This window comes from Rhinichthys klamathensis, unplaced genomic scaffold (assembly GCF_029890125.1).
Source record: "Rhinichthys klamathensis goyatoka isolate OS25496 unplaced genomic scaffold, OSU_Roscu_1.1 h1tg000567l_1, whole genome shotgun sequence".
NCBI classification, from domain to species: domain Eukaryota; kingdom Metazoa; phylum Chordata; class Actinopteri; order Cypriniformes; family Leuciscidae; genus Rhinichthys; species Rhinichthys klamathensis.
This window is the reverse complement of record NW_026607033.1, coordinates 1,045,567-1,071,757: the sequence shown is the minus strand read 5'-3', so window position 1 is coordinate 1,071,757 and position 26,191 is coordinate 1,045,567. Positions and strand designations below refer to the sequence as shown.

General features: G+C 35.6%; 1 protein-coding gene across 2 annotated transcripts in view; it reads right to left on the bottom strand.

The window, feature by feature from the left end:
* arnt2 (aryl-hydrocarbon receptor nuclear translocator 2) overlaps window positions 1-26,191 on the bottom strand; it is a 97,892-nt gene that overhangs the window by 34,204 nt on the left and 37,497 nt on the right. For both annotated transcript variants that reach the window (XM_056239572.1, XM_056239573.1), the window contains 7 exons: window positions 25,799-25,901; window positions 22,887-22,952; window positions 19,606-19,691; window positions 12,017-12,093; window positions 9,355-9,489; window positions 8,983-9,057; window positions 873-1,024 (listed from right to left, as the gene is read on the bottom strand). In XM_056239572.1, coding sequence (XP_056095547.1) covers window positions 873-1,024; window positions 8,983-9,057; window positions 9,355-9,489; window positions 12,017-12,093; window positions 19,606-19,691; window positions 22,887-22,952; window positions 25,799-25,901 — 694 coding nt within the window. The remainder of the gene's footprint in view (window positions 1-872; window positions 1,025-8,982; window positions 9,058-9,354; window positions 9,490-12,016; window positions 12,094-19,605; window positions 19,692-22,886; window positions 22,953-25,798; window positions 25,902-26,191) is intronic.

Here is a 26,191-nt window from a genome sequence, read left to right as displayed (position 1 = left end):
GCACCTGTTTGGAATTAGTGATGCACCAAAACCATTTTAGCGAAACATTGAAACCAAAAATAAAGTTTATTTAATAATCAGTTAATTAATCAAAAGTAATAATTAACACTAAAAATATGTACACAGACATTTCAACTTTTTAATTATATAATTAGGTTTCTACTCAAATGTGTTGTAGAAATATAAATGGTGGCTGTAATAAAAACGTTCAATACAGATTTATTCAAACTTACATTAAACAATGAAGACAACAGTTTAAGTAAAAATATAATGAAAATGTAATAGTGCATATATTTACAAAAATGCTCCTCTCTAGAGATGTTTTCCTCTAGCTGACTATCGAGCTGTGGACAATGAATGACTTTCCTGAGGTAAACGTGACCGTATATATTGCTGACAAACACTTTTATTGAAGTCTTTCTGCAGCTAAAACGCTGCTGTAGCAATTACATGAGACATGATGAATTTCAGTAAGATTACTGGATGGTAGGCACACTACAAATAATGTTTAGTGAACTTTTGTTCATGCATCAACTGAAAACAGCACCGGTTCATCAAAATGAAGATCCATTAAAACAGGAAATCGATATTTTTAACCCAGCCCTGGCTTCCACACAGCTTGCTGTAGTTTATCCACATTGTGTGTACATAACAGTACGCGCCATTGGAGAAAAGCTAGCTAATTGACCATATCGGTCAATTATTTTGGCCCTTAAAACCGAAAATTCTTTTTCAGCCAAATATTTGTAGTTGCCAAAATTTTAGGGTATCAATATTTGGAATAATATAATCAGGATTTTAGTTGTTCCAAACAAAGTATGAGAAATCTATTGCAACAGCCTTTAAAGAGATGACAAAAAGTTTGGACATACTTGACATTGGTATTGGTGCAGATGATGTACTCGATCTCATCCGAATAAGGGTTCTGGAAGGTGAAACTGCTGGTTCTGATGAGCATCCACTCTCGGTTCTTCATCCGGAACCGGTACATGACTGAGAGAACCTGCCCTTTCAGCTTGACCACCTAAACGCAACAGAAGAACAAGGGAGGACATGGGACATCAATTCACATTCACATGCTCTTTCATCTTATAAATTTAAATGTGTAAGACTGTCCTGATTCAGACTGGGGGCGGGTAGCTCTAAAGGTTACAACTTATGCACTACAAAATGTGTTTGCGTTTAAGTCACCATAAAAACTAAATTCAGAACTCTAGTCTTTTTTATGGTAAATTGCAGTATTTGATTAATCAGTGCACATCATTATTTGTTTAAAATGCATGTGCTCTCATAATCTTTAATCAAAATAACGTCCCCTCCCTCTTGCAGCAATATCTTTTCACTGTTGATCGACCAATAGCAAACAACCATCCAGCCATCCAATCAATTCCCCATGGACAAAATGCCTTTTTTTTCTTGTTCAAGAAGCAGTTTCAAAACTAGACTATCACAATTTCAGTTTCATACCGACTTAAAACTTAGTTGAAATATTTACATTAGTCAGGAGTAAATGTTGGAATAGAACTGTAGAGTGATCAAATTGCATCAACTGACTTTACCTAACTGACTTTAATCCTTTAGACATATAATGATGTTGACATTTACACTCATTTACATTAAGAGAGAGAACATTATGTGAATAAATGACTTGCAGCTCCTGAACACAAAAGCAATCTAAACAGCACACCTATGTGTGCATCGCTCCGCTCACATTTTTTTTATCTGTATATATTTACTGCTCCTTATTAATTTCAAATACAATATCTGAAAGTCATTAACATATAAAATACGTATTATTTTATCACTAAGTATTGTTCGTATTTTAATGGAAAATTATTTTTACTGTTAGTTATGTGAGGCAAAAGATAGAATCAACCTAAGCAGGATAAACTGAAATTCACAGCATTTAAATGACTTCTGCTCACAAATTAAAGGATGCTATTGGATTACTCAAGGCAAAAGACATAATATGCAACTACGCATTTAATTTTTCTTACGACCTAACTTGATACGCTCTGCCTTAAGAACTAACGGTGCAACCAAATTAAGCAGGGTTATTATCATTAACTAAAACTATTAAAAACATTTCTGTTAATTGAGGTAAAGCTGAAATAAAATAAAATATAAATATTAGTTTAATAACTTAAAGTAAACGAAAATTAGAAATGTTGCCTTGGCAATAAACTGAAATAAGTTTACGCACTACAATTTTCACCTGGAAATAAATAAAAACTATAACTGACATTTAAAATTAATATTTAAAATAATAATAATATTAATAAAATGACAAAAGCACATAATGAAATTACAAAAAAAATAAAACTAAAATAACACTGGTACAGAGTTAGTTACAAACTAGCTAGTTGCGAAGCCTAATGTGCATTTTATGTTCCAGTTTATGTAAGAACTTACGAATAGCTGGTGCAACCATATACCTGGATCTTTATTTCCATGCACGACATAAGGAATAAGCTAAATCTAACCAATCGGTTCCTAAAGCAAATACCAAATGTATTACTACGGTACCCCACCAGAAACCAAAATTAAGACTAGTCAAGTGCCAAATGTGAACACAAATTGGCTTTAGGAATTAAGAACATTAAAATTTGACATGCTTTATGCAAAAATAATAATTAATAATTAAATACAGAAGACAAACAAACCCCTTTACAGACAACATCATTGAATAACATTTACCATCTTTGGTTTATCTAGGATGCATAAAGGGGGTTTTCCCTTTCAGAACTCCATGAGGCAACACATGAGGAGGAGTATTCCTCACATTACGGATGCAAAAACATTTGTATGAGGAACAAGACTGGCTCATCTTGAGCAAATGTCGGACTCTGGACTGCATCCACATGCTCGCCACACACAGTCACCTCTATTGTCACTTAAAGCAATGTTTGCCCATCCAAGTACAGAGATTGCTTTAAATAAAAATCTGTGCCCAGAGAAAACAACTTTCCACTCAACAGAGCATGAAAGACAACGAGAAAGATCTTCAAAGTTCAAAAACCTTATAAAGTATTTACCCGAAAATGGCTCTCTTAAACAAACAGCACAGCCGGCAGCACTTCAAGTGAGTAAAAAAAAAAAATGAATACAATGAGTTAAAATAAAATAAAAAGAAACTTGACTTTTTAGATGTATATCCTGCTTTGAGAGAGGATATAGAATATTATTCTTGGAGACAAGAGGCCACTTTCCCTTTAGCCTTGAGAAATCTCAGGAGGGAGGGAAAGACACAAACATTTTTTTTCAGAACGTCACCTCTTCCTTCTGAAACAGAACCCAGAGTTCATAGTGTCAACGCTAAACCAAAGCTGAGGTCACATGACTCACACGCACCTCTTAACAGAAGCACCATGCGCTGTTTGGACATTTATGTTTTTTATTTACTCACTCTTAAAAATAAAGGTTCTCTATTGCAGCCTTTCTCAAACTTTTTTCAGTCGGGGCACCTTTCAAAAGTGCATAAAATCTCAAGGCACCCCAGTGTAAAACATAAATTAAAAACACTGCATAACCCAAATGTAAATGCAAATGTCCTGTTTATTTAGACAGAACAGTAATGAACAGAGCATAATACGAACTGTAAATAACAATAACAATAATAATAACAACAGGGCTGTCACTTTTGTGAAAAAATCCTGATCGATTTTTGAGACATAAATGTTCATTGAATCGATTGTAAAATCGATTTTCCATGTCTAAAGACGTTTCCATTTTCAGCGCCAAATATAGGCAAATCCACGGACAACTAACAGGCATTAGCACGAGCGTAAAGAGTGCGCTTGAGACGCGCACAAGTCAGCAATATTTCTGATGATTTATTGGCATGAAGTTTCGTGCACAATGACAAACAGGAGTGCAAGATTCTCGAAAAACAATAAGCAGAGTGGACTGCCATAACATCAATGAAAAACATTACTGCAGGCTTAGACATGGCTGTGTTTACGATTAGAAATGTCAAACAAATTTCGCCTACGTAGGCGATTGTAGGCCGGATCTGTATCTGTATGCATGAGACTGTCTGAATACCGGCAGAATTCACATTTTTGTTGTAAAAAGAGACACGTTATGCAGAAGTATAGTATAGTTTGTATGTGTGTTTGTCAGAGCCTGCAGTTGCTGTGTGACGCGCGTTCGCTGCGGGCGTGTCGTGACGAGCTGGACGCGCTCCGAGAGAAGGCCGTTAAAATCGATTCCCTATTTTCGTTTTCGATACTTGTGTTGGTTGGTCCGATCGATTGTGCAATCGATTTTCGAACGTAAAGTGACAGCCCTTTTGCAAAGTAATTCACAAAATAATTAATCAGAGACACAAATGCCATAAAACCGTAAGAGGTGGACCGCCCAATACAAGGGCTCAAACATATAGCCTATCAATGATAACATTGTGGTAAAAAAAAAATGTATTTGCTTATAATTAACATGACAATGTGTACAAAACTAAAGTGGCCTAAATTCACGTTTATTTTTTACGTTTCTGTCAGTCTGAGCTGAGGTGTTGTTGCTATAACGCGTTGCTATGGGTTGCGTCACTTGCGTCAAGTTGTGTGTGTGTCTTGCTTCGATCTTGTGAGACGGATTTTTATGGTTAATTTTATATATATATTTATCTAAAATGAATTTACAATTTTATTAATACGTTCATATGTTTAAAAAGAAGAAGAATGTATTTATGTAAATTCAAATATATATATATATTATTTTTTTAGCCTACGTAATTTTTTGGCGGCACCCCTGACAAAGTCAGGGGGCACCCCAGTGTGCCGCGGCACCCACTTTGAGAAAGGCTGCTCTATTGGCATCAAAGGGTCTAAAGAACCTTTAATGTTCATGGAACCTTTACATTCCACAAAAGGTTCTTTATAGTGTAAAAAGGTTCTTCAGATTATTAAAATGTCCTTCACACTAAGAAAAAAAAAGAAGTTCTTTAAGAAAAAGGTTCTTTGGAAAACCAAAAATAGTTATTCTATTGCATTGCAACGGAAACCTCTTTTTGGGAGCTTTATTATAAGTGTGTCGTATGTACTGAGAAGTGTACGTAGTAAACAGTAAGCACTGATATATTGGATAATTTTAGATATAAATCTACATTATTTGAGACTATTATAAGGTGAGCATATTTTTTGTTATCAATGTAAAGTGAAAAATGGCTTTTAGTTTTAAAACCGTTGCAACAACAGAAAACAATTGAATCATTTAGGAAATGTATGCCTACAATGAACCACTGGATTAAAGAAATTATACATGCCTATGTACAACAAACAGAGTTGTTAGTGTTATAACAAAACAAATATATATATATATAAATATAATATAATAATAATAATAATAATTCATTACATTTATATAGCGCTTTTCTAGGTACTCAAAGCGCTTCACATAGAAGGGGGAATCTCCTCAACCACCACCAATGTGCAGCATCCACTTGGATGATGCGACGGCAGCCATAGTGCGCCAGAACGCTCACCACACACCAGCTTACTGGTGGAGAGGAGACAGAGTGATGAAGCCAATCAGTGTGTATATATATATATATATATATATATATATAATGTCATTAAGTGAAATAAAACTGAAGTAAAACAAAATAATAGCTGAAAAATGTAAACTTCATAAACTTAAATGAGAAGTAAAAATGTTACTTTGGCAACTAACTGAAATAAGTTGAAGTACTAAAATTAGAACTAAATTAAAGCTAAATAGAAATATAAAAAAAAGCACATAACAAAACACTAGACCTTAAACTAAAATTAAAATATAAAAAAGTTTTATTATTAATTATAATGATGAAATAATAATTTGAAAAGTTATTAAAATATGAATGAACACTAAAATTGCATATAAATAATACAAAAATAACACTGATAACAATAAAATAAAGCAACAAAATACCTGGGTGCAAAGGGGGAAAAAAATCTTACAGGCTCTGAGTAAACATGTTATTTCATTTGTGTTTAAAAATAGGTAGGCCAATTAGAATGAACGTGATATCCCATGACCATTTGCCTATAATTAAATATTAAATGCATCAGCTTATTATTTTACTAAAGTCACATGACCGCAGATATACTGTGCCTGCCTAGCTGTAATTTCCCATCTGCAATGATTTAATTGGATTGTGAACATTTACCAGAATGAAGATGGGAGGTTGAAGGTGGGATGCTGAAAAATAGGGATTTGTGGTTTCCACCAAATAGGGAAAACTTTTTAATATCAAAGTTATTAAATCAGATTAGATTAAAATTATAAAACCAGGAATGTGTATTAAAAGGGTAAATTTGAAGCTTAAGTTGACTTCAGGGAAGCCAGGGAATTCTGGATTGTGATATATCAGGGCAGGATCTTAGATGTATATCTCTCTATGGATTTCATTCTTCATTCTTTTATGACAAATGGTCTCTTCATCTTCACGTGGTAAAGAATCTGTCAAGTAAGAATCCAGTAGTCCTCAAAATCAAATGATTTTGAGCAACCCAGCGAATGTATATTGTTCTAGCCTCTGACATCTGCCGGGACTTAATATCGAAACTACAGGCCAAGAATAACACAATCTCCCGCCTTTCACCGTCTCGCTACGCATAAATTGTCGGCTTTTGTTCCACTTGGCTTCAAAAGTACAAGATAAGACACAGATAAGACTCAGAAACAGGTGTCTATGTGAGAGTTTGCTTGTGCACGACAACGTATATGTGTGGTCTCGAGTTTCGAAGGAGTCTAGTTATCTGAAGGCTTTTCTGGATATCAGCCAAAAAGGGTCTTTATCAGCAGTCAACAGACCTACGCAGAGAAACAGGCGAAAGTACTTTGACAAATCTCTTTGTGGCGTACCTGACCACTCAACCTTGGCCTTCTGGGAAAAGCGAGGCGGAGGATTTGAGGGTCTTTTAAGAAGTGGAGCACGTAATATAGAGGGCACAATCATCTAGGGAGTAAAGCCCACCTTCAAGTGCCCACAATATCATCCCCTGGGGTGGAATACCAACACACACACACTGTGTGTATGTGACCCTCACATACACACGGTTGGCATAAATGTGTGTGGATATCAGGATGTGAAGAGAATACTGATGATAGCTGACAGGAAGTTTAAGACAAAGAAAAAGGGGCTGAAAAGACTGAAAGCTAGGGGAATAAAGAGCAAAAGAAAGACCAAAGATAAAGAGGTAGGATGAGGAAAAGAACAGGAAAAAATGCGACCCGACAGGAAGAGTAAGAGGCGAAGCCAGAAAGACCTGTGTGGAGTACCAGCTTGTGGTCTAATTGGCAAAGTGATACAACAAGAGAAAGACAAAATCCAACAGATGAAATGGTGAAAACCATGGAAGAGGACCGTGGAAGCGACCACTCGACCACCCTTTGCCATACTCCACAGGTACTCGGCGGACTCAGAGAAACTCTCAGCGGCGGCCAATCAACACCTATTAACTGACTCCAAGGAGAGCCGCAGCTACTGGTACTGAATGACTAACCAAACAACACTTGAGTTCACTTCCTAGTTCTGACTGGAGAGGGGAAGCTAAGGATTGTGGGGCGTGTTGAGAAGAATTTGTTTTTATTGGCAAGCAAAGTTTACACAATATCACACCAGAGCTCAGAGGTTTCCGTTTCATAGCTTTGGAGACAATCAAGTTCTCAGTTATGTAGCCTTGTCTTAGATATTTCTCCTGAAATTAGGAGAATTCTTACTAACTGCAATTCTGGACATAAAACAAATCACATGAAAAACACCCCAAAGGTCGACTTTTTGCGTTGCTCCCAGATTGCATTCATTTGCACTCTTTCTTTCTTGTGCTTTTTCTAAAGGGAATACGCCTAGGGGCCAGATTCTTCAGAAAATCTTAAGAAAGAAGATTTAACACTTTTCAGTAACATTAACGAACAAAGAGAAATATATGCATTATAGTGTTTGTTAACATTAATAAAAATGCAGCTGTTCATTGTTAGTTAATGTTTAGTAAATTAACATTAACTATGATTAATAAAATACTTTAGAAGTATTTTTCATTGTTAGTTCATGCTAGGGCTGCACAATTAAATGCAATGAAACCGCACGAGATTTGGCAAAGGCTGCGATTATCTTATGTGCAGCTTGTCAGTGCAGAACGGATCTGAACACCAGAGGGCTAAACTGTCACTATGAAGTGAGTTTGGAGTAAAAGCATGTATTAAATGTTGTCTTTTGTTGGACAAAGAGGTTCATAAATGCTTCTCATGTTGGGAAAGATGTTTGACGCGTGTTGCTTTTTCAAATGCGCAATGCTTTCAGACGGAGCAGCTTTTACAGAGCCATACATCAATGACAAGCTGCGCATAAAAAAAATATTAATCGCAGCCTTTGCGATTTCAAAAATGGCAATGAGCCAAATCGGTTTAAGTGCGATTTCATGTAAATTGCGATTAATCGTGCAGCCCTAGTTCATGCTAACTAATATAACAAATGAAACCTTATTGTAAAGTGTTGCCGAAATTTCTTAAGATAAATATAAATTGTTATAATTATTATTAAGTTTAAAAATTATTTAGTTCTTAAATGTGCTCTACGTAATTTTTGACTGTACTAAAGCATAAACATACCATAATGTGTTTATGTAACATGTAATATGAAACATTCTAAGTTCACATAGTCGTTTCTCCGGGAAACAATGCTACAGCCAGTTATTTAACTTTGAAATGTGTTAAGACGTTAAGAAATTCCTTAAGATACATTCTGAGAAGTTCATAAGAATATTCCCAAGTACAAGTCTTGACAAGTTCTCAAAGAAAACAAGACTTTTAATCTTAAGAATGTTTTGCTAATTCAACCCCATGTGACTCCATTAGCTCTTACATACATCTCATCTGTGTCTAAGAGAAACAGTGAGAGATCTCAGTCATGATGGTAGTCATGATGCTGACTGTCAAACCTCCGTGTGTGTGTGTGTGTGACCAGATCACCATTGGCTGTTTGGTGTGGTCTGGTTGACGTACCTGCTGAAAGCTCTCTCTCAGGTGGCTCTGATCCTCTGGGTGGCAGAACTCTAGAATATCTTTGCCAAGAAGATCCTGTGTAAACGCAATTAAAATGAACAGTTACATGAATGCTTGATTTATATGAGCTCTTAGTACTTGTTAAACATAAGAAACAGACAGCATCAGGTTAATAAAGAATAATAACTGGAACATTTTGACTATTTCAAGCAGTGGTAAGCCTCCATTGCTCTCTATTATTCAGAAAATGAATCTGTGATTAAGGTCATATGAATCACAAATAAACAAATAGGACATAAATACTGTCAAAACACTGCCTTAATAATTTGTAACTGTGCAATAGTATAATGCTGTACGTTTAATCAAAATGACCTGAGGCTGGTAGCCAATCACATTGATGCAACGAGGGTCCACAAACGTGATAATGCCATCCGAGTTGTGACGGGAAAGGAATTCCGTTGGCACAGAGAGTCCGTTCATATCCATGGAAACTGGAGAGCTGGTCACCTGAGGGACAAGATGAAGGGATCTTTACACAACAGATGGTCAGGATGATCAAACATACAGATGCATGCTTTGTAACACCACACTATCGTGAGATTGTGAAAGAGTTAGTTGTCTATACAGATGAAGGTGTGGGAAAGTATTTATTGAGAAGAAAAATCACATTTAAATAAACCATGCTAGATATATAAAAAATAAATTAATTTGACACATTTCGAAAAATTAAAGGTGCACTATGCAGGATTTTCAGTTACTGTTTAAAATATTTTAGTTACTGTTTGTGTGTGTGTATAAAAAACAGTCTGTAGACACAAACCCCATCACACACTTCTAATGGATCATAAATAATGATTAAGAGCCATTCTTTTTGTATGAGTCTACACTTTATTTTTGGGGAAAATCCTGCATAGTGCACCTTTAAGTACTCAAAAGTTGCTGATATTTATTAAAGCAAGAAATACTTTTCCGCAAGTGACACTTCACTTGAGTATAACAAATGAGTTTGTTATATGAGAGCTGACAAGGTACTTTTTTATAATGACAGATGAATTAAGTTCCCAGAAATATCACGTGCCAAGAAATATAAGTTTTGATAAACGACAGAATCAACATATCCTAATATTTCTTCTGTGCAAAGTATTACATAAATATTGAAATCCCAGACACATCCCATAACTCATCAAGATACATTATATTCACAAACAAGTTGAATCAAAGAAAAATGCACCTTAGATCATTGGGTTCTCTTATTGCAATAGGAGTAGTTGTAATCAGTGTAAAAATGCTTGCATATGCAAAACAATGCTACGGAGATGTGGGTGGTAACTGTGACATTGCTATGCCTTTTATCAGTGGCGGTCTTAACATAGAGGCATAGGTAGGCGGCTGCTTGGGGCCCCCTACCAGCGGTCGTAGTAGGGGGGCCCCCAACCAACCTCAAAAAAATATATATAAAAGAAAAGAAAAAGCCCCTTATCATCATGAACGCTTCAAACGCATAGTAAATGTTATTAATATTCTTAAGAAATACGTTGAAATGTTGAAGTAGTAGTTAAAATGTCCAGTTCATGGTTATCTGTCCCTACACATAACACCCCCTACTTTCGCAATAAAATGAACTAGTCCGAACGGAAACCGCGAAAGATAAACATGACAGGAGGACTGGGAAGTACACAACGAAGCAAGACGAGTCTAAACGCGAAAATGAAACGAAGTCACCCAAGCGGCTCAAATAAAAGAAAAAAAGACAAAAGACGCCGATATGTATTTGGCAACACTGCCAAAAATGACTAACTTTTTTACGCCTACTGTTAGGGACACATGCCGCTACAGCAGCAGCTGTGAAGTGACGCTAGTTGAGGATAACGTGTAAGTTATACTGTTATACTGAAAGGGCAAAAGTAAATATGACATTTATTATGGGTTTATCTGATGATTGTTTTAAGTTCACGTAAATTAAAAGTTGTTAAATATTTTTTGAAGCCTAATAAATGTAAATTTTTTGGCTTTCAATTACACTGTAATGTTGGATGGCTGGCTATAATTAATGTTTAAAATTAGGGGATAAAATCAGTTTTATCCAGACATCATTAGTTGTATTAGTATCAGTGATACTGACCTTCATTCATAAAAAGATGCCATTAAACAAGTATTTAAAATATACTGTCTTTATGTTGTCTCTACATTCATTTGTAGATTAACTGTGAAATTATTACATTATAAAATATATAAACTAATACAAACCTATAAAAATGTTAGTTTGTAGAATGTTTGAAATGTTAATCTCATGTGCAATGCCAATTGCAACCTCACTCACTCATACAAAGTCAATTATTCATCTTGGCAATATTTGCTAAGTATATGGCTGTTTGTGGGGGTTTAGCCTAACTACTTGTCTTGCTGGTTATATTGATATTGATATTGATTTGATCTTAAAAAAAGAATAAACAGTGCTGGGTTTCCTGGCATTTTGGCAAAGACAGGTGTTATCTGAAACCTTATTCTCTGTTGGGAAGGGTTTTTTTTCTCCTCTCCAACCTTTACTTCCCCGTAGATACGCTTTTCCTACCATTCAGTCAGTAATTTTTTTTTTCCGTTCTCATAAAGATGGGATGCGGGGGCCCCCATACGTACCTTCGCTTTGGGCCCCCAATTTGCTAAATCCGCCACTGCCTTTTATGAGTGGTTTTAGCATACGATGTTTGTCAAGTCACCTTTATTTATATACCGCTTTATACAATACAGATGGTTTCAAAGCAGCTTTTCAGTGATAACAGGAAAACGATTCAATGATGCAAACAGTTCATTTCAACTGTACAGCCGAAAATAGTGTAATTGTTCAGAAAATAGTGTCATTGTTCAGCTGAAGTCAGTTCAGTGTTGATTCAGTTCCGTTGTAAAGATCATTGTGGAGGCTTTCTAATATGCTGCTATGCGGTTGATGAGGTGTTCTAGTTTGTTGATAATACCCATGTTTTTTTGCCATATACAGAATGTCAAATATCCATGCATTTAAGGTTGGCATACACACCTGCAGTCTTCCAATCGCAACCAAGCAGTATTTGCTGGTTTGACCTGCTTCCGTATCTTCATCCGGAATAGTCATGCCTGAAAAAGACACGTACACAAGAACAGTCATTTGTCCGAACAAACACCGATGTCACAATGAAAACATGTGAAGAGATAGTCACAGTTCGGCTGGCTCTAGAGTTGTCGCTGGTGACTAAACTGTTTATTCTTTTGTACTTCCTTTTTCCAATGAGACGAACTCTTGCAACACCACACCACACAAGGACCTGTTTGGGAATCTTTGCGCAAAAGATGTGATCCCACTAATAGCATCTGCTTGACAGTTTTTTCAATGTCTCCCTGAGTCATCAGAAGTTTTTTTATGCGTAATGATTGACTTTATTCATCCAAAACCAGTAGCAAGGCAGTTGCTTTTGGACGCTGCCATTTATCTGTAGTAAACGCTACATGAAGTCACGGCAGATGGAGATCAGGGCGGAGGAGCGATTCCTGTCCTGGAGTTTTGTTTAAGTAAACACAAAGCGTTTAATCTCTTTTTAATTACATTAACGATTTCTTGTTGACACACTTCCTTCTTTGCTTTGACCTCATTACGGTTGATGGCTAAAAAGCTTTTCAGGAAACAAGGGTCTTTGTGAATGCCTCGAAGAAGATACAAATCAAATACGAGAGTGAGAAAGAACAAATGAAGTAAAATACCTATAACACTTTCACAATTTATAAGATGGCTTTAAAAAGCTGTAAAAGTCTGTACCTTTATTTCCAACAGAATTGTTTTTAATGTTTTTCACACTAAATGCTATGTTTAGCTTATTTTATCCTCAAAAGAACTTTATACAAAAAAATTGGCTCAACCAATCATGTGAGTGAGGGGCGGGACTATTGGTGTGTCCAGCCAATAGAGTGCAATAGATTGCGGAAGTTAACAAAAAAATGAGCTCATTTTCTCTATAAATGAATTGATTTTGAACAATAACGTGTAAACCTTTTAAGACAGACCTACTGTGAGCTAGCTACGAGGCTATTAATTGATGTTACATGCTTTTGTTGAAGCCATTAGCCCAGATTATTTTAACATATTTTTTAAATGACAGTGTTAAACAGGAGAATCCCTGGTGAAAAACTACATTGATTCTACATTGATTCTGCCCTGAAATCTCCACCAATCAGAAAAGCTTGTAATGTTGGATGGATGGATGGATGGATGGATGGATGGATGGATGGATGGATGGATGGATGGATGGATGGATGGATGGATGGATGGATGGATGGATGGATGGATGGATGGATGGATGGATGGATGGATGGATGGATGGATGGATGGATGGATGGATGGATGGATGGATGGATGGATGGATGGAGGCATTTATATAGCGCTTTCATATGTACTACTATACACCCAAAGCGCTTTACAATCATATCAGGGGTTCTCTCCTCAACCAGCACCAGTGTGCAGCATCCACTTGGATGATGCGACGGCAGCCACAGTACAACGGCGCCAGTGCGCTCACAACACACCAGCTATAGTTGGAGAGGAGAGAGAGTGATAGAGCCAATTCAGTGGATGAGGATTATTAGGAGGCCATGATTGGCAGGGGCCAATGGGTGGAATGTGGCCAGAGCACCGGGGTTACACCCCTACTCTTTACGAGAAGTGCCATGGGATTTTTAATGACCACAGAGAGTCAGGGCCTCAGTTTAAGGTCTCATCCGAAGGACGGTGCTCTTTGACAGTATAGTGTCCCCATCACTATACTGGGGCGTTAGGTCCCACACAGACCACAGGGTGAGCACCCCCTGCTGGCCTCACTAACACCTCTTCCAGCAGCAACCTGGTTTTCTCAGGAGGTCTCCCATCCAGGTACTAACCAGGCTCAGCCCTGCTTAGCTTCAGTGGGCAACCAGTCTTGGGCTACAGGGTGATATGGGTGCTGGCGTATCATATGGTGATATGTTGTGATTCACCTCATAACTGGTTGATTTGGTTCATGGAAACTCTTTCACAAAGACTTTTAAAAAATCCCTATGGGGAAAATTAATGGGAAAAAATACTTCTGAAACCAAGGATTCTGAAGAAGTGGCCAGGCACTGTTGCACTCGATGGCAGATAGATTTCTCAAGGTTAGATGGTTTTAAACCAGTAACTTGTGATTTTGATCAATTAATTTAAAGAATCACTTTATAAGACTTCATGAGACTGTGTGTTTGTTTTTATGCGCATCCAGCAAAGAAAACACATAAATATTTACAGAATAATACATAATATAGTATGGGAAATTTATAGTCTCATTGCTATTATTTCATGGTCTGTTCCCACATTCATACTGCAAACTGTCACCTCGAGTAAAACACAACTCAATTCATCAGCGCGGCGGATGGCAGTGCAAGAAACGCTAGTTTGCTAAACGAATGACTCTGTAATACAAATAAACAGGAACAGCTGTATATATATATATATATATATATATATATCACTGTTTACTCTGCATAAATGACATTCAGGAAAAAAAACCTTCTCTACAAACAGGCTGCATACTACAGACAGATGCACCGATGTTTTGAATTAATTTAACTGGCAAAAACTGACATTATACAAGCAGACGGGATTTATTTAGTCGCATATAATAATAAAGTAATAAAAGAGCACATAATGTGTTTTGCGAACGATATGAAACTGATCAACAATCCATATCAGGAACATCTGGTGTGGCCAGAGCGCTTACTAACCATTAATGCACTGATTAACATTCAGTGTGATGAAAAAGATACAATCTTTGCTTAGATCACCACATTCCAATGTGACAGAATATTGGCTGACAATCAAGTGTTGCAGGTTATTTTTATCCTTACTTTGTGCCGTTATGCAACAAACAGGATGTTGAGCATGTGTGATTAATTTTTATGACACATACATATGGCAAATTTGTAGGAGATGTGCTCGGAGGATACCTGGAGAACCTCCAGATAAGATATGAGGCGAAAAGTTCACGTTTGGGCTTTTGAGTTTAGGGTTGCTCAATTCTCTGCTCTTTCTCTGTCTATTTTTTTCCTTTCACACAGCACACATGCTGTTGTACTAATAGGAATCTTGCGTGCTGGTGTCATATGGGAGTCATCCAAAGCTCCAGACAGTTCTGCGGACCGGAGGATTCTAACAGAATTTAGCACCAAATTCCAGAGTTCTAATAGGTCAAGGAGTTTAAACACATCTTCAATGTCTGCCACGAGGATTCAGATTGTGAGTTCCACAATACATCTGCTTGTGATTCTGATATTGATTAAGTCATAATTAACATCAAAATTACATGCAGTGATGCAAATGATTCAATAAACCAGTTCATTTACATGTATCGGGAACACAACAATAAGGTTGCATTTGTTAAAATTAGTTAAATATATTAGTTAACAATGAAAAATACATTTAGCAGATGCTCATTTCAACATCTACTAATACATTTTTAGGTCACACCTCTCACCATTTACTAACTATTAACTACGACTTTTGCCTCAAACTCCTAATTACTGTTTATTAATAGTTAGTAATGTAGTTGCTAAGTTTAGGTATTGGGTAGGAATAAGGGATGTAGAATCTGGTCATGCAGAATAAGGCCTTAATATGTGCTTTATAAGTACTAATAATCAGCCAATATCCTAGTTATATGCATGCTAATAAGCAACTAGTTAATAGTGAGAATTGAACCCTAAACTAAAGTGTTACCCATTCTTAAAATTAAAAGCTGTATCTGTTAATATTATTTAATGGACCTGAGCTAACATAAACAGTGTTGGGCAAGTTACTTTTAAAAAGTAATTAGTTACAGTTACTAGTTACTACTTCCAAAAAGTAACTAAATTAGTTACTCAGTTACAAATTTTAAAAGTAACTAGTTACTTAAGAAAGTAACTATTGCGTTACTTTCAAGTAAAATTAAATTAAAAATTAAATTAAATTAAATGCTCAAATGTGACCCCACCTCTACCCCTCTTTAACGGAACTTACAATACATGTTCAATTATTTATGATAAATCTGAATATTATAATGAAATGGACACTTAATACAATACATTATTAACAGAAACATGAAACATTGTACACACATCTAAAAAAAAAAAAAGTTGCTGTGGGACAAAGTGAGACTAGCCTCCAATCAAATGCCATGTAGATATTATGTTTATATAGTGGATCAATGCTAATAACACAATAGATGTTTTGGAACTTTTGATATTTATTGCCCCTCAACAGGCCACAACTGGGCAAAATTAAATTAAGCTTGTTAAGCTCGTCGCCATACCTGTCTATCGTTGACTGACTGGCTTGCTTGTGTTGTTCATTGTGTGTCCTGTCCTGTCCGACTATGCGTTATGATGGGTCGTTCGCAATTCATGAGCGTTAGCCGTTAGTGATGATGGATCGACTCGTTCGCGAATGAGCTTTTGATGGGTCGTTCGCGATTCGCGAATGAGGCGACTCTATTTTTACAAATTTAGCCTATAGAAATTAAATAATTATGTAAATTTATTTTTTAAATATTATAGTCAAAGTCATTTAAAGAGCCGTTTGTGAGCCAAAAGAGCCGGCTCTTTTCAGTGAGCTGAGTCAAAAGTGCCGAATGCCTACTATGCGTGCTTTCGAACACCCGCCCAACTCTACCTCTGATTGGCTTACAATGACATTTTACTCTACCTCAGTCGTCAGCATTTATGCGCTTGTCTCGTGCTCTGCCCACTAACCAAGGAAGAACAGTAAAAAAAGTATTTGCCTCTCGCTCAGAGATCTAGTTGGTCTGATGAAAAAAAAAAAACCAGCTTCATCAGTTATAGTAACGCGCCGCATTTTTTGGCAGTAACGGGAACGGCGTTATTAAGATGAGAAGAGTAATCAATTAGATTACTCGTTACTGGAAAAAGTAATGCCGTTAGTAACGGCGTTATTCCCATCACTGAACATAAACTAACATTTAAAGGCACAGTATGTAATTTTCGCCACTAGAGGTCGTATATTCAAAACAGAGTGATGTGCTAGATGCTATAACTACTACTTATGCATTTTTTCATGAGACTCACGCTGACCCGAAGTCGCATACTGTCTGAGTAGGTACTACATTTGAATTTGAATTTATTTCATGACCGTTAAAAAAGTACGCTCTATTCAGTATGAATGAAATTCAGACGTACTACATCCGCCATGTTGTCACTAGCCGCGTTTCCATTACCCTTCAAATTGCGCAAATTGAAATTGCGAATTGAAATTACGCTCAATGGAAACACGTCAATTTCGCAAAAACTCCCATTTATCGCAAAAAAGTTTTTACGCTCGCATGAGGAGGTTTTTCAGGCAATTCGAAAAAGGAATATTTCGCAAAACTGCAATGGAAACAGTTTTTGCGCATTTACAGTCACCTGACTTAGAAGACGCGGTGTGTTTGGGGTCCGTCCGTGGTATACGCAAATAATAATGGGCTAATAATTATCATCATTATTATAACATTTATTAGGCTACATATTTAGAAGATGCTTTTATCCAAAAAAAGGAACAAAGCAATTCGTCAAATGTCATTCATAATGGTTAGACAATAATAATACAGGGCTAAGATTATCACAAAGAAACACAAGATTTTGACGCATATCCAAGTGTTTGTGCAGAGTGTGGAGCGCGCGCTGCAGGCAGGGAGACGCGGGCGCGAACACTTGCGTTTTCCTATCAACAGTGAAAACAACTTAAAATACTCTATAATTTCTGGTCATACAGAAAATAATAATACATTATTCGCAACTATGCTTTTATTTGTGTAAACTCAAAATAACAAGAAAACGTTGTGCTTTTGTAAAATAAAATAAAACAATCATGCGCGCTTTCATGATCTCCGTGAAAAAAGCTAAAGCTTGAAATGTCCACTTTAAAACGAACAAATTCGAATCGAAAGCTAATACCTTCTGATTATGTAATCCGTATGAAAGGTGCATTTCTCTCTAAAGGTGCATTCGCGCGGCGCGCCTCAGCGGAGATGGAAATGTTTTTAGCCGACACTAATTTAGAAAACAAGTTTATTAATAAAATTAAAATGCCTCGTTATTCTTTCAGACACATTTATTATCATTAGCCTATAACTCACCTAAATCACCTTTCTGTAGGCTGTGGTTCCAGAGACATAGGCCTAAATATGGCTCTTCTCATTCAGCACTGCGGGAAAAATATAATTTTCAGGTTCTAATTTGGCCTTAGAAAACCATTAAAATCTAAAAAAAAATTGTATTAAGTTGGGAATATTTTAAATGTTTAGTAAAGGGGCAAAAAGTCATAAACAAACATCTGAAATTTAGTCGATTTTTTTTTTCCGCAGCATTTGTGTACAGTTTAAATTAAAAAAAAAAAATTGGTGTTCAACTTTGCATTTAAAAAAAAACAACCACCGTTCATTTTTCGTTTTGCAATACGGGTTAAATAAGGAAAAACGAATGGACACAAATGTACACTGACCGTTTGGACAGAGTTCTTTATTAAATTCATAAAAGAAACAATAGGCTACAGGAATACTGGATTCTAAACCTCAAAGAAATGCCACAATCAGACCTCGGAGCAGAAATGAGGGAGAAACACCCAGAAACTCCTTATGCCGTTCGCAGTATACGGGTCTTTCCCTGCCATTAATGCTTGGATAACACACCACGTCTCCTTCCATTAATAATAATGTCTAGTGTGGTGGTGCGGTGGCTGTGATATAGGGATATAGGCTATAAACCTACCCGTTGATGTTTAAATTACTTATCGCGAGAGGGGAAAAAGTCGCATAACATCAGTTAATGGAAACGCCGTCATTTCGCAATAGTTTTTTATCGACATTTAGAAAAAATCGCAAAAGTTTTGCGCAAATCTGTAATGGAAACGCGCCTAGTGTCACATGACCTACCAGCATCATTTGTGTTGCTTTACTTCCATTCATAAATTCCCTTCTGTGGCCTCATGGGATAATAAATGGTCCATCAAATGCGTACTTCACAATCTTGCCGGAAGTAGTAAGTCATCCGGCGACTTTTCGCCAACTGTTTTTTCAAATACTATGTATTTTTTGGACATACTACTTTTTTGGCATACTGTTTTTCGCAAACTATATAGTAGGTAAGTATTCGATTTTGGATGCAGCAACACTGTGTTGCCATGGTTTCTACGGCAGTAAAAGCGGAAACAGAGGATCAAGCGGACATGATGGCATTGACAGTTGATGCATTGAGGAGGGACGTTACACTGGATAAATCCAGAGAAATTTGCAATTTTAACCATATTGTATTGAATGTATTGCTCATTGTTAGTTAATGCATTACGTAATATTAATTACCAGGATCTTATTGTCAAGTGTTACTCATGTAAAAAAAAAAAAAATCAATAGACTAAAAAATTCTTTTAAAATAAGTACACTAGCATATAGATTAGCATCAATTGATTTCATGGGTTCTTTTAGCTAGTTACTCCACAACACCGTTACACTTCTGAGTATTTGTTTGTGTCTCTCAGAATTGTTTGTGTATTTGTTAGTTTCTCTCTGATTCAGTGGCTTTGAACTGAAAGAGATGCGAGCGTGTTTGTGTACGTACCCGCTGGCGGCCAGGCCTTGATGTAGCCAGTACAGTGCACAACAGAGTACTGAGCCTCCCCCTCCTTAGATGGGCCAAGACCATTTCTGCGAAAACAAAGAGAGAGACAAAGAGAAATGAAACAAACAAAACATGTCTGGTATTCGTGTTTGGTACATTTAAGTTGGCATTCAGGTCATATTAGGATAACGGTCTGCAGGATCTGATTTGGAAAGCCGGCACAAACCTCAGCAAAAATGTTCCCTTTAGCGTTTCACATCAAAATATAACACAGAAGCACAACAACATGGCTATCTGCAAACATCAAGATTATTTCAGTTTTGCTTTTCCAAAGTTTGTATTTTAATACCATCTTCAAATCACTTTCGTTGAAAAGTTTGGGGTCAGAAAAGTCTCTTTTGCTCAGCATGGTTGCATTTATTTGATCACAAATACAGTAAAAACAGTAATATCATGAAATATTATTACAATTTCAAATAACTGTTTTCTATTTGAATATATTTTAAAATGCAATTTATTCCTGTGATGCAAAGATGAATTTTCAGCATCATTATTCTTCAGGGTTCATGGTCACATGCTCCTTCAGAAATGATTATAATATGCTGATTTGCTGCTCAAGAAACATTTAATATTTTTGTGAAAACTGTGATCATTTTTTTCAGGATTCTCTGATGAATAGAAAGTTCAAAAGAACTGCAATGAATTGTAGTACTGACACAATTAATTTTCTGCATTTTAAAATTGAAAATGTATTTTTTTTTCTAAATGTTTTTTCATACATTTATAAAGGGTTTTATAAATACGTTGGTACCAAAATGTATGGCAAAATTAAGTAACTTATTAAATGAATTTACAATATGTGCAAATTAATTTTAATCTTACGCCTATAATATGATGAAAACAGCTTTGTTAATGTTTCTTGTCCCGTCACATTGACAGTTATGAATTACATTACACGATTCACGTAAATTATACAGTATATTATCAATTCAAAATGTTGATATTAGACAAAAGTTTATTAGTTTGCATCCTTGATTATTTCTGTTGATCGTTTAAAATTTTTATTGTAAAATATCTGTAAAATATTACATTTTTAGTTTAGCTACGTGCATCTTATCTTGCACTTTTATGACCTGAAGCATCACGCTGGAATTTGCGCTCAGAAGCTTCTGTTAACATAAAGCCCACCTACTTTCATTTGATTTGTCATCTCAAACATTTTGACATTGACGAGCGCAATCTGACTGCTGAGGCAGCTCAGGTGAGAAGGGTAGTTATCTTGGCGTTGTGCATTATCCTTGCAGCACTAGGGTAGAGTTAATACTGGCCAATTATTTCTATAAGTCTTACTATATACTCCTCAGAAAAATACAGAAGTCTGGACATTAATGGTGGGTATACACACAATCTCCTTAGGAACCAAAATAAAAAAAAAGCAAGGGGAAACCAAATCTTCACAATATCCATAAACCCGGAGTCAGACTTTTTTTACTCAATCCATTAATACAAAGAACTTTGTGTGCCTTTCTCATAATGTTCTTCATGCGCTCTGTGCACAATCCCCGCCTCCTGTCAAATCAGCCAAGATTAGTCTTAGTTATTCCATTTAATTTGCTATAATTCATTCATTTCTGTTTAATTAGCTCAACTAGCAGAGCATGGTGCTAGCTACGCCATGGCATTTACCTTGAATGAATTATTGAATTCTTGTTTATGAGCTCAACTGGTTGAGAGCATTGCGCAAGCAACACCAGATCATTGGTTCGATTTGGGTTCACAATCCAAGTCAGTTTGGATAAAGCATCTGCAAAATGGGTGAATTGAAATATTCAATATTTCTTTTGTTCAAGATGTATTATCCAACAACATCCCTCATCTACTTGGCACTCCTCTGTGTTTTGTGAACTGTACGACAGCCCTTATTCATTTTTGCATAAAAGCTTGACACACGTACGCCATTTATCATTTAGACATCTGATATGTACTTTTCTCACAGATGTTCCTGGAAGAGGTGATTCCTGCATTCCAGAGCTGTTATGGCCCGCAAAACACACAGCGCTGCAAGTTTGATGCAGACAAACAACATGCCTGTTGTGGAGAGGAGGGCAGTGGGTTCAACATCAGGGGTCAAAGGGTGAATTTCCGGAGGAATGAATAGGAACATTGGCGTTACATTCTCAGGAACAAATTCTAGGAAATTTCTTGAAGAAACAAAACTCCTAGAAGTCGTTCCTAAGAATGTAATGCCAACTGTCCTAGTTGACAAACTGAAGCCGAAAAGTGCCGCAAGACAAAGTGCGATTCCCAGATAAGAATTTCTGTAATTGGGCCTGTTTACACCTGGTCACTTAATGCATTTTTACTGATCGGATAGTAGATATCTGATTTGTTCAAACGGTTCCATTTACACTTGGCCAAATAAATGCGTCTCTGCAAAAAGAATATAAATCCAAATCAAATTCCCGCACGACATTTACGTTCACGTCACTGAAAGCAACAGATATGCGCTTATTTTATTTATCATCAGCTAATTTCAAGATCAAGGAACGCAATAGGAGAAAATGCGGCATCAGCACTGGTAAGATCATTTAGTTTCACTACGTTTAATGAAGACGATTGTGTGTTGAGCGTCTGCGACTTAATTTCAGTTTTATTTGCGCCTTGGTTTACTGAAGAGATGCTCAGCTACTCATCTGCAGCGATGCATGTTGCAGTAGCGCTGTCATATCTGGCTATAAAATGTCATATACACCTTGCATTTACAAGTGTCCAGTTTCGTCTGGAATGCGTCTCAGACCACTTCCTGAAGTGGTTTGAGTGATCGGATTTAAATCTGTCTCGAAAGCGTTTCGGAGGGCATTTACACTTGGTATTTTCATGATCGGATAGCTACCCGATCAGAGGAAATGCATGAAGTGACCAGGTGTTTCTTTCATGACATTGGGTATGTGGAATTGTATGTTGTTATCTATGTATTGTATAATTATATATGGTCTCTGGTAATGTCTTTGTTTTTACCTGCCTGGGACTATGGATGTAAATTAGCAATGTTGTTATAATCCGGCATGTTTACATTTTGTATTTTATACTGATGTTCATTAACATGCATTGCCCCTAATAAACAAACAAATAAATAAGAGTAAGGTCAAACATAACAATTGAATTAGTAATGCTAAGTACTACTGCATGAGTTATATTGTGAATTAGAGGATGTTGGTTAATACAGTAGGGTTAAATAACTGCAGAAATGGGTGCAAATTTAAGATTTGAAAACTTCATACCTGTATCTCTTTCTCATGCTAGACAACCGATTCAGTGAGATATGATCCAATGGTGCACTGCCACACCTAGAGAAACAATTAAAAACAGTTAATTTCTCATCATAAATGAAAAAGAACACAAATATTTTTTTTGTTAAACATTAAAGTTCGGAAACCTCAACTTAATTAGAAGCTTTTATGTAAAAAATATCTATATAAAATAGGGCTGTCAAATGATTCATCGTGATTAATCACATCCAAAATAAAGTTTTTTTTACATAATATATGTGGGTGCATTGTGTATAATTATTTTATATATATAAATACACACACATGCTTGTATATATTTAAGAAATATTTTCATGTATATACTGTATATAGATTTATATATAATTTATATTATATATAAATATAAATATTTTATATATAAATTATATTTTTTTCTTAAATATACATGCATGTGTCTGTATTTATATATATACAAAATAATTATACACAGTGCACCCACATATATTATGTAAAAAAAAATATATTTTGGATGCGATTAATCGTGATTAATCATTTGACAGCCCTAATATAAAAAGATCAAAGTGTGGTACTATCAGCAAAGAAAATTCATTTTAAATAATATGTACTCAGAGAAAAACTGGAAATTAATTTAACAAATTAGACAAATAATTAGACAGATAATTAAATTGTTTTGTTAAACTTTAAAGTTCGGAAACCTCAACATAAATATGATACGCTATGGCACAAATGATCACTTACAATTAAAAAAGATTTTAACATTTGTATGTTAATAAAAAAAGATTTAAAAAATATAAAATATAAAATTCAACTGTGACAATCAGTAAAGAAGATGCAGATTAAATAATATGTCCTCAGAGTTTGCATTAACCAGAAAGTAATTTAACACATTTAAAAAGAAAGGCAAAGGCATAAATGTTTATGTGATTCTTACAACCCAGTTCATTATTATGACTATAATATAGATTGTTTTTTTTAGATAGAATATTGGTACTTTACAATAAGGTCTCATTTGTTAAATTAGTTTTAACAATGAGCAATATATTTTTTACAGCATTTATTAACCTTTGTTAATGTTTGTTTATAAAAAATAATCATGTAAGTTCACAGTAACTAATGTTAACAGATACATAAAATGTAGTAGTAAATGTTGAGCTTAACATTAACTAATGTAATAAATGCTCTAAAAGTTTTGTTTATTCTTAGTTAATGTTTACTAATGTAGTTGACTAATGTTAACAAATGAACCCTTACTGTAAAGCGTTACCAAGATATCTAATATTCTAATTACCATACACGTCTATTAGGACTATATCGATCTACTGTTATCTTGTGAATCCAGCTAGTAAAGACAATACGAGTGACCTGAGATCCCTTGACACTGTTGAAGGGGAAAATAGTTCACATCTGTTTTAACTTGAGCTGTTTATCCTCCACAATCATTTCCATTAGACCTGGCATGACAAAGTCTGTTGTCCCTCAGGTCTTTGTCAAATAGTTTGTCAAGTGTTCATGAATGCAAGGTATGCAAATAAACAGCACATACATTTTTCGATCACAACAAGAAAGTAAACGTCCTTCAGAGTGGAGTCATGATGTCTAATAGTGCTCAGATAAACCATTGCATAAAAACTTTTAAGAATGACGATCATGTTTTTAAAGGGGTTCTGTTTATCTCAAGTGGTTTTTTATACACACTTGACAAATGCGCTCATCCGCTAACATGCGGTTTCAATTACTTAGACAGCCACAAATAGAAAACATTAAACACATTCTTGATATTGCAAACTCTCATATTTATGTGCTGAATGTAGCACAAAGACATATGAGGCCTAATCATACGTCATGTCGGAATTTGCTCGTCATGGTTTATATCTTGACTTGAACTAGCAAGGACATTCGGGAAATGCATGTTTCCATCTGTTGTTAAATCTGGACCGTTTCAAAACAACATTATGAATGAAAACACCTTTTAAACATAATGCGGGAAGGACAGGAATGTTCAGAAACAACAACAGTCTTGGTTTCTGCCTCATTGCTAAAATAAATCCTATTACGAATGCATTTTATTGTCTTAAAAGTCATGCAGGCTTTAAACTGTAACAGAAAAATTATATTGTTATGATCAGAATCTTGGATAAACAGGGAAATACGTAAAGGATCAACACAAAACATAATTGAAGAGCATTTTACAAGGGAAACATGCAGACAGTCTATTAATGTTGTGCAGATTGATAATAGTGATTCCACAACATTTTTGTTCGAGTAGATAGTAATTTCAGGCCGAAATAAACGTGTGTGGATTTATTTATAAGCAGTGATATACATTTTAACGCCACACCACAAGAAATAGTCCAACCTGATAAAAGTTCTAAAAGGTATCTGAATAAAAAATAAATAAAAAAGGAAAAAAAAGGCCATATCGTTTCTTGAGAAGACTAAACTCTACCATAACCAGTCCTGATTCTTAAAGTCACCATGAAATTAAAACGGACAATTCTTAGATTTATGGAATATTTGCAGTATTTATTATAAATAATTTATCTGTGCAATTTTTTTTTAAATCACATGCCTTGTAATTTTAATCAAAATAACTTCCCCTCCCTCTTACAGTGACATCTCTTCTCTTCTCTGATGATGTGTTTACTGGTGTGAGGGCGGGACAAACTGTCACTCACATGAGATCAAAGAATAGCGAAACAAAACCATCCAATCAATTTCCCATGGACAAATCAAGTGCCGCCCTACATTTTTGCTTGTTCGAGAAGTCGTTTCACTCAGATAAACATCAAATTGGGAAGAAAAGACCATCACACCTTCCTTGAAGTCATGCTGACTTTAACCACGACACCATACCACCCCGTGTGATTATGAGATCTGTGAGCTCATTGAGACTGTCACTGTACCTCATTCTGCAGATGAAGGAACGTCTGGATCCCATACACATTCTCATAGAGGATTGCTGTCCTTCCTTCTTCACCGTCCCCGTCTTTAGGTCCAGAATACGCCCTGGATATGCATTAAAATGTATAAACACAATAACAGAAATAAAAGAGAAAACACGAAATAGATTAAATTAGGAATGGTTATCATTTCAAATGGCATATTTTGTGGTACAGTACTCTAACAAAATCACTTGAATTACCTGAAAATTTAAATGTTTTATTTACAAATGTTAGATCGCCAAAAAGATAACTCAAATATTTATATACACTACTTGTCAAAAGTTTGGTATATTTTTTTTTTTTTTTTTTATTATCAATGTTCAAAAGCTTATATTTTCAACTGTGCTTAATAAT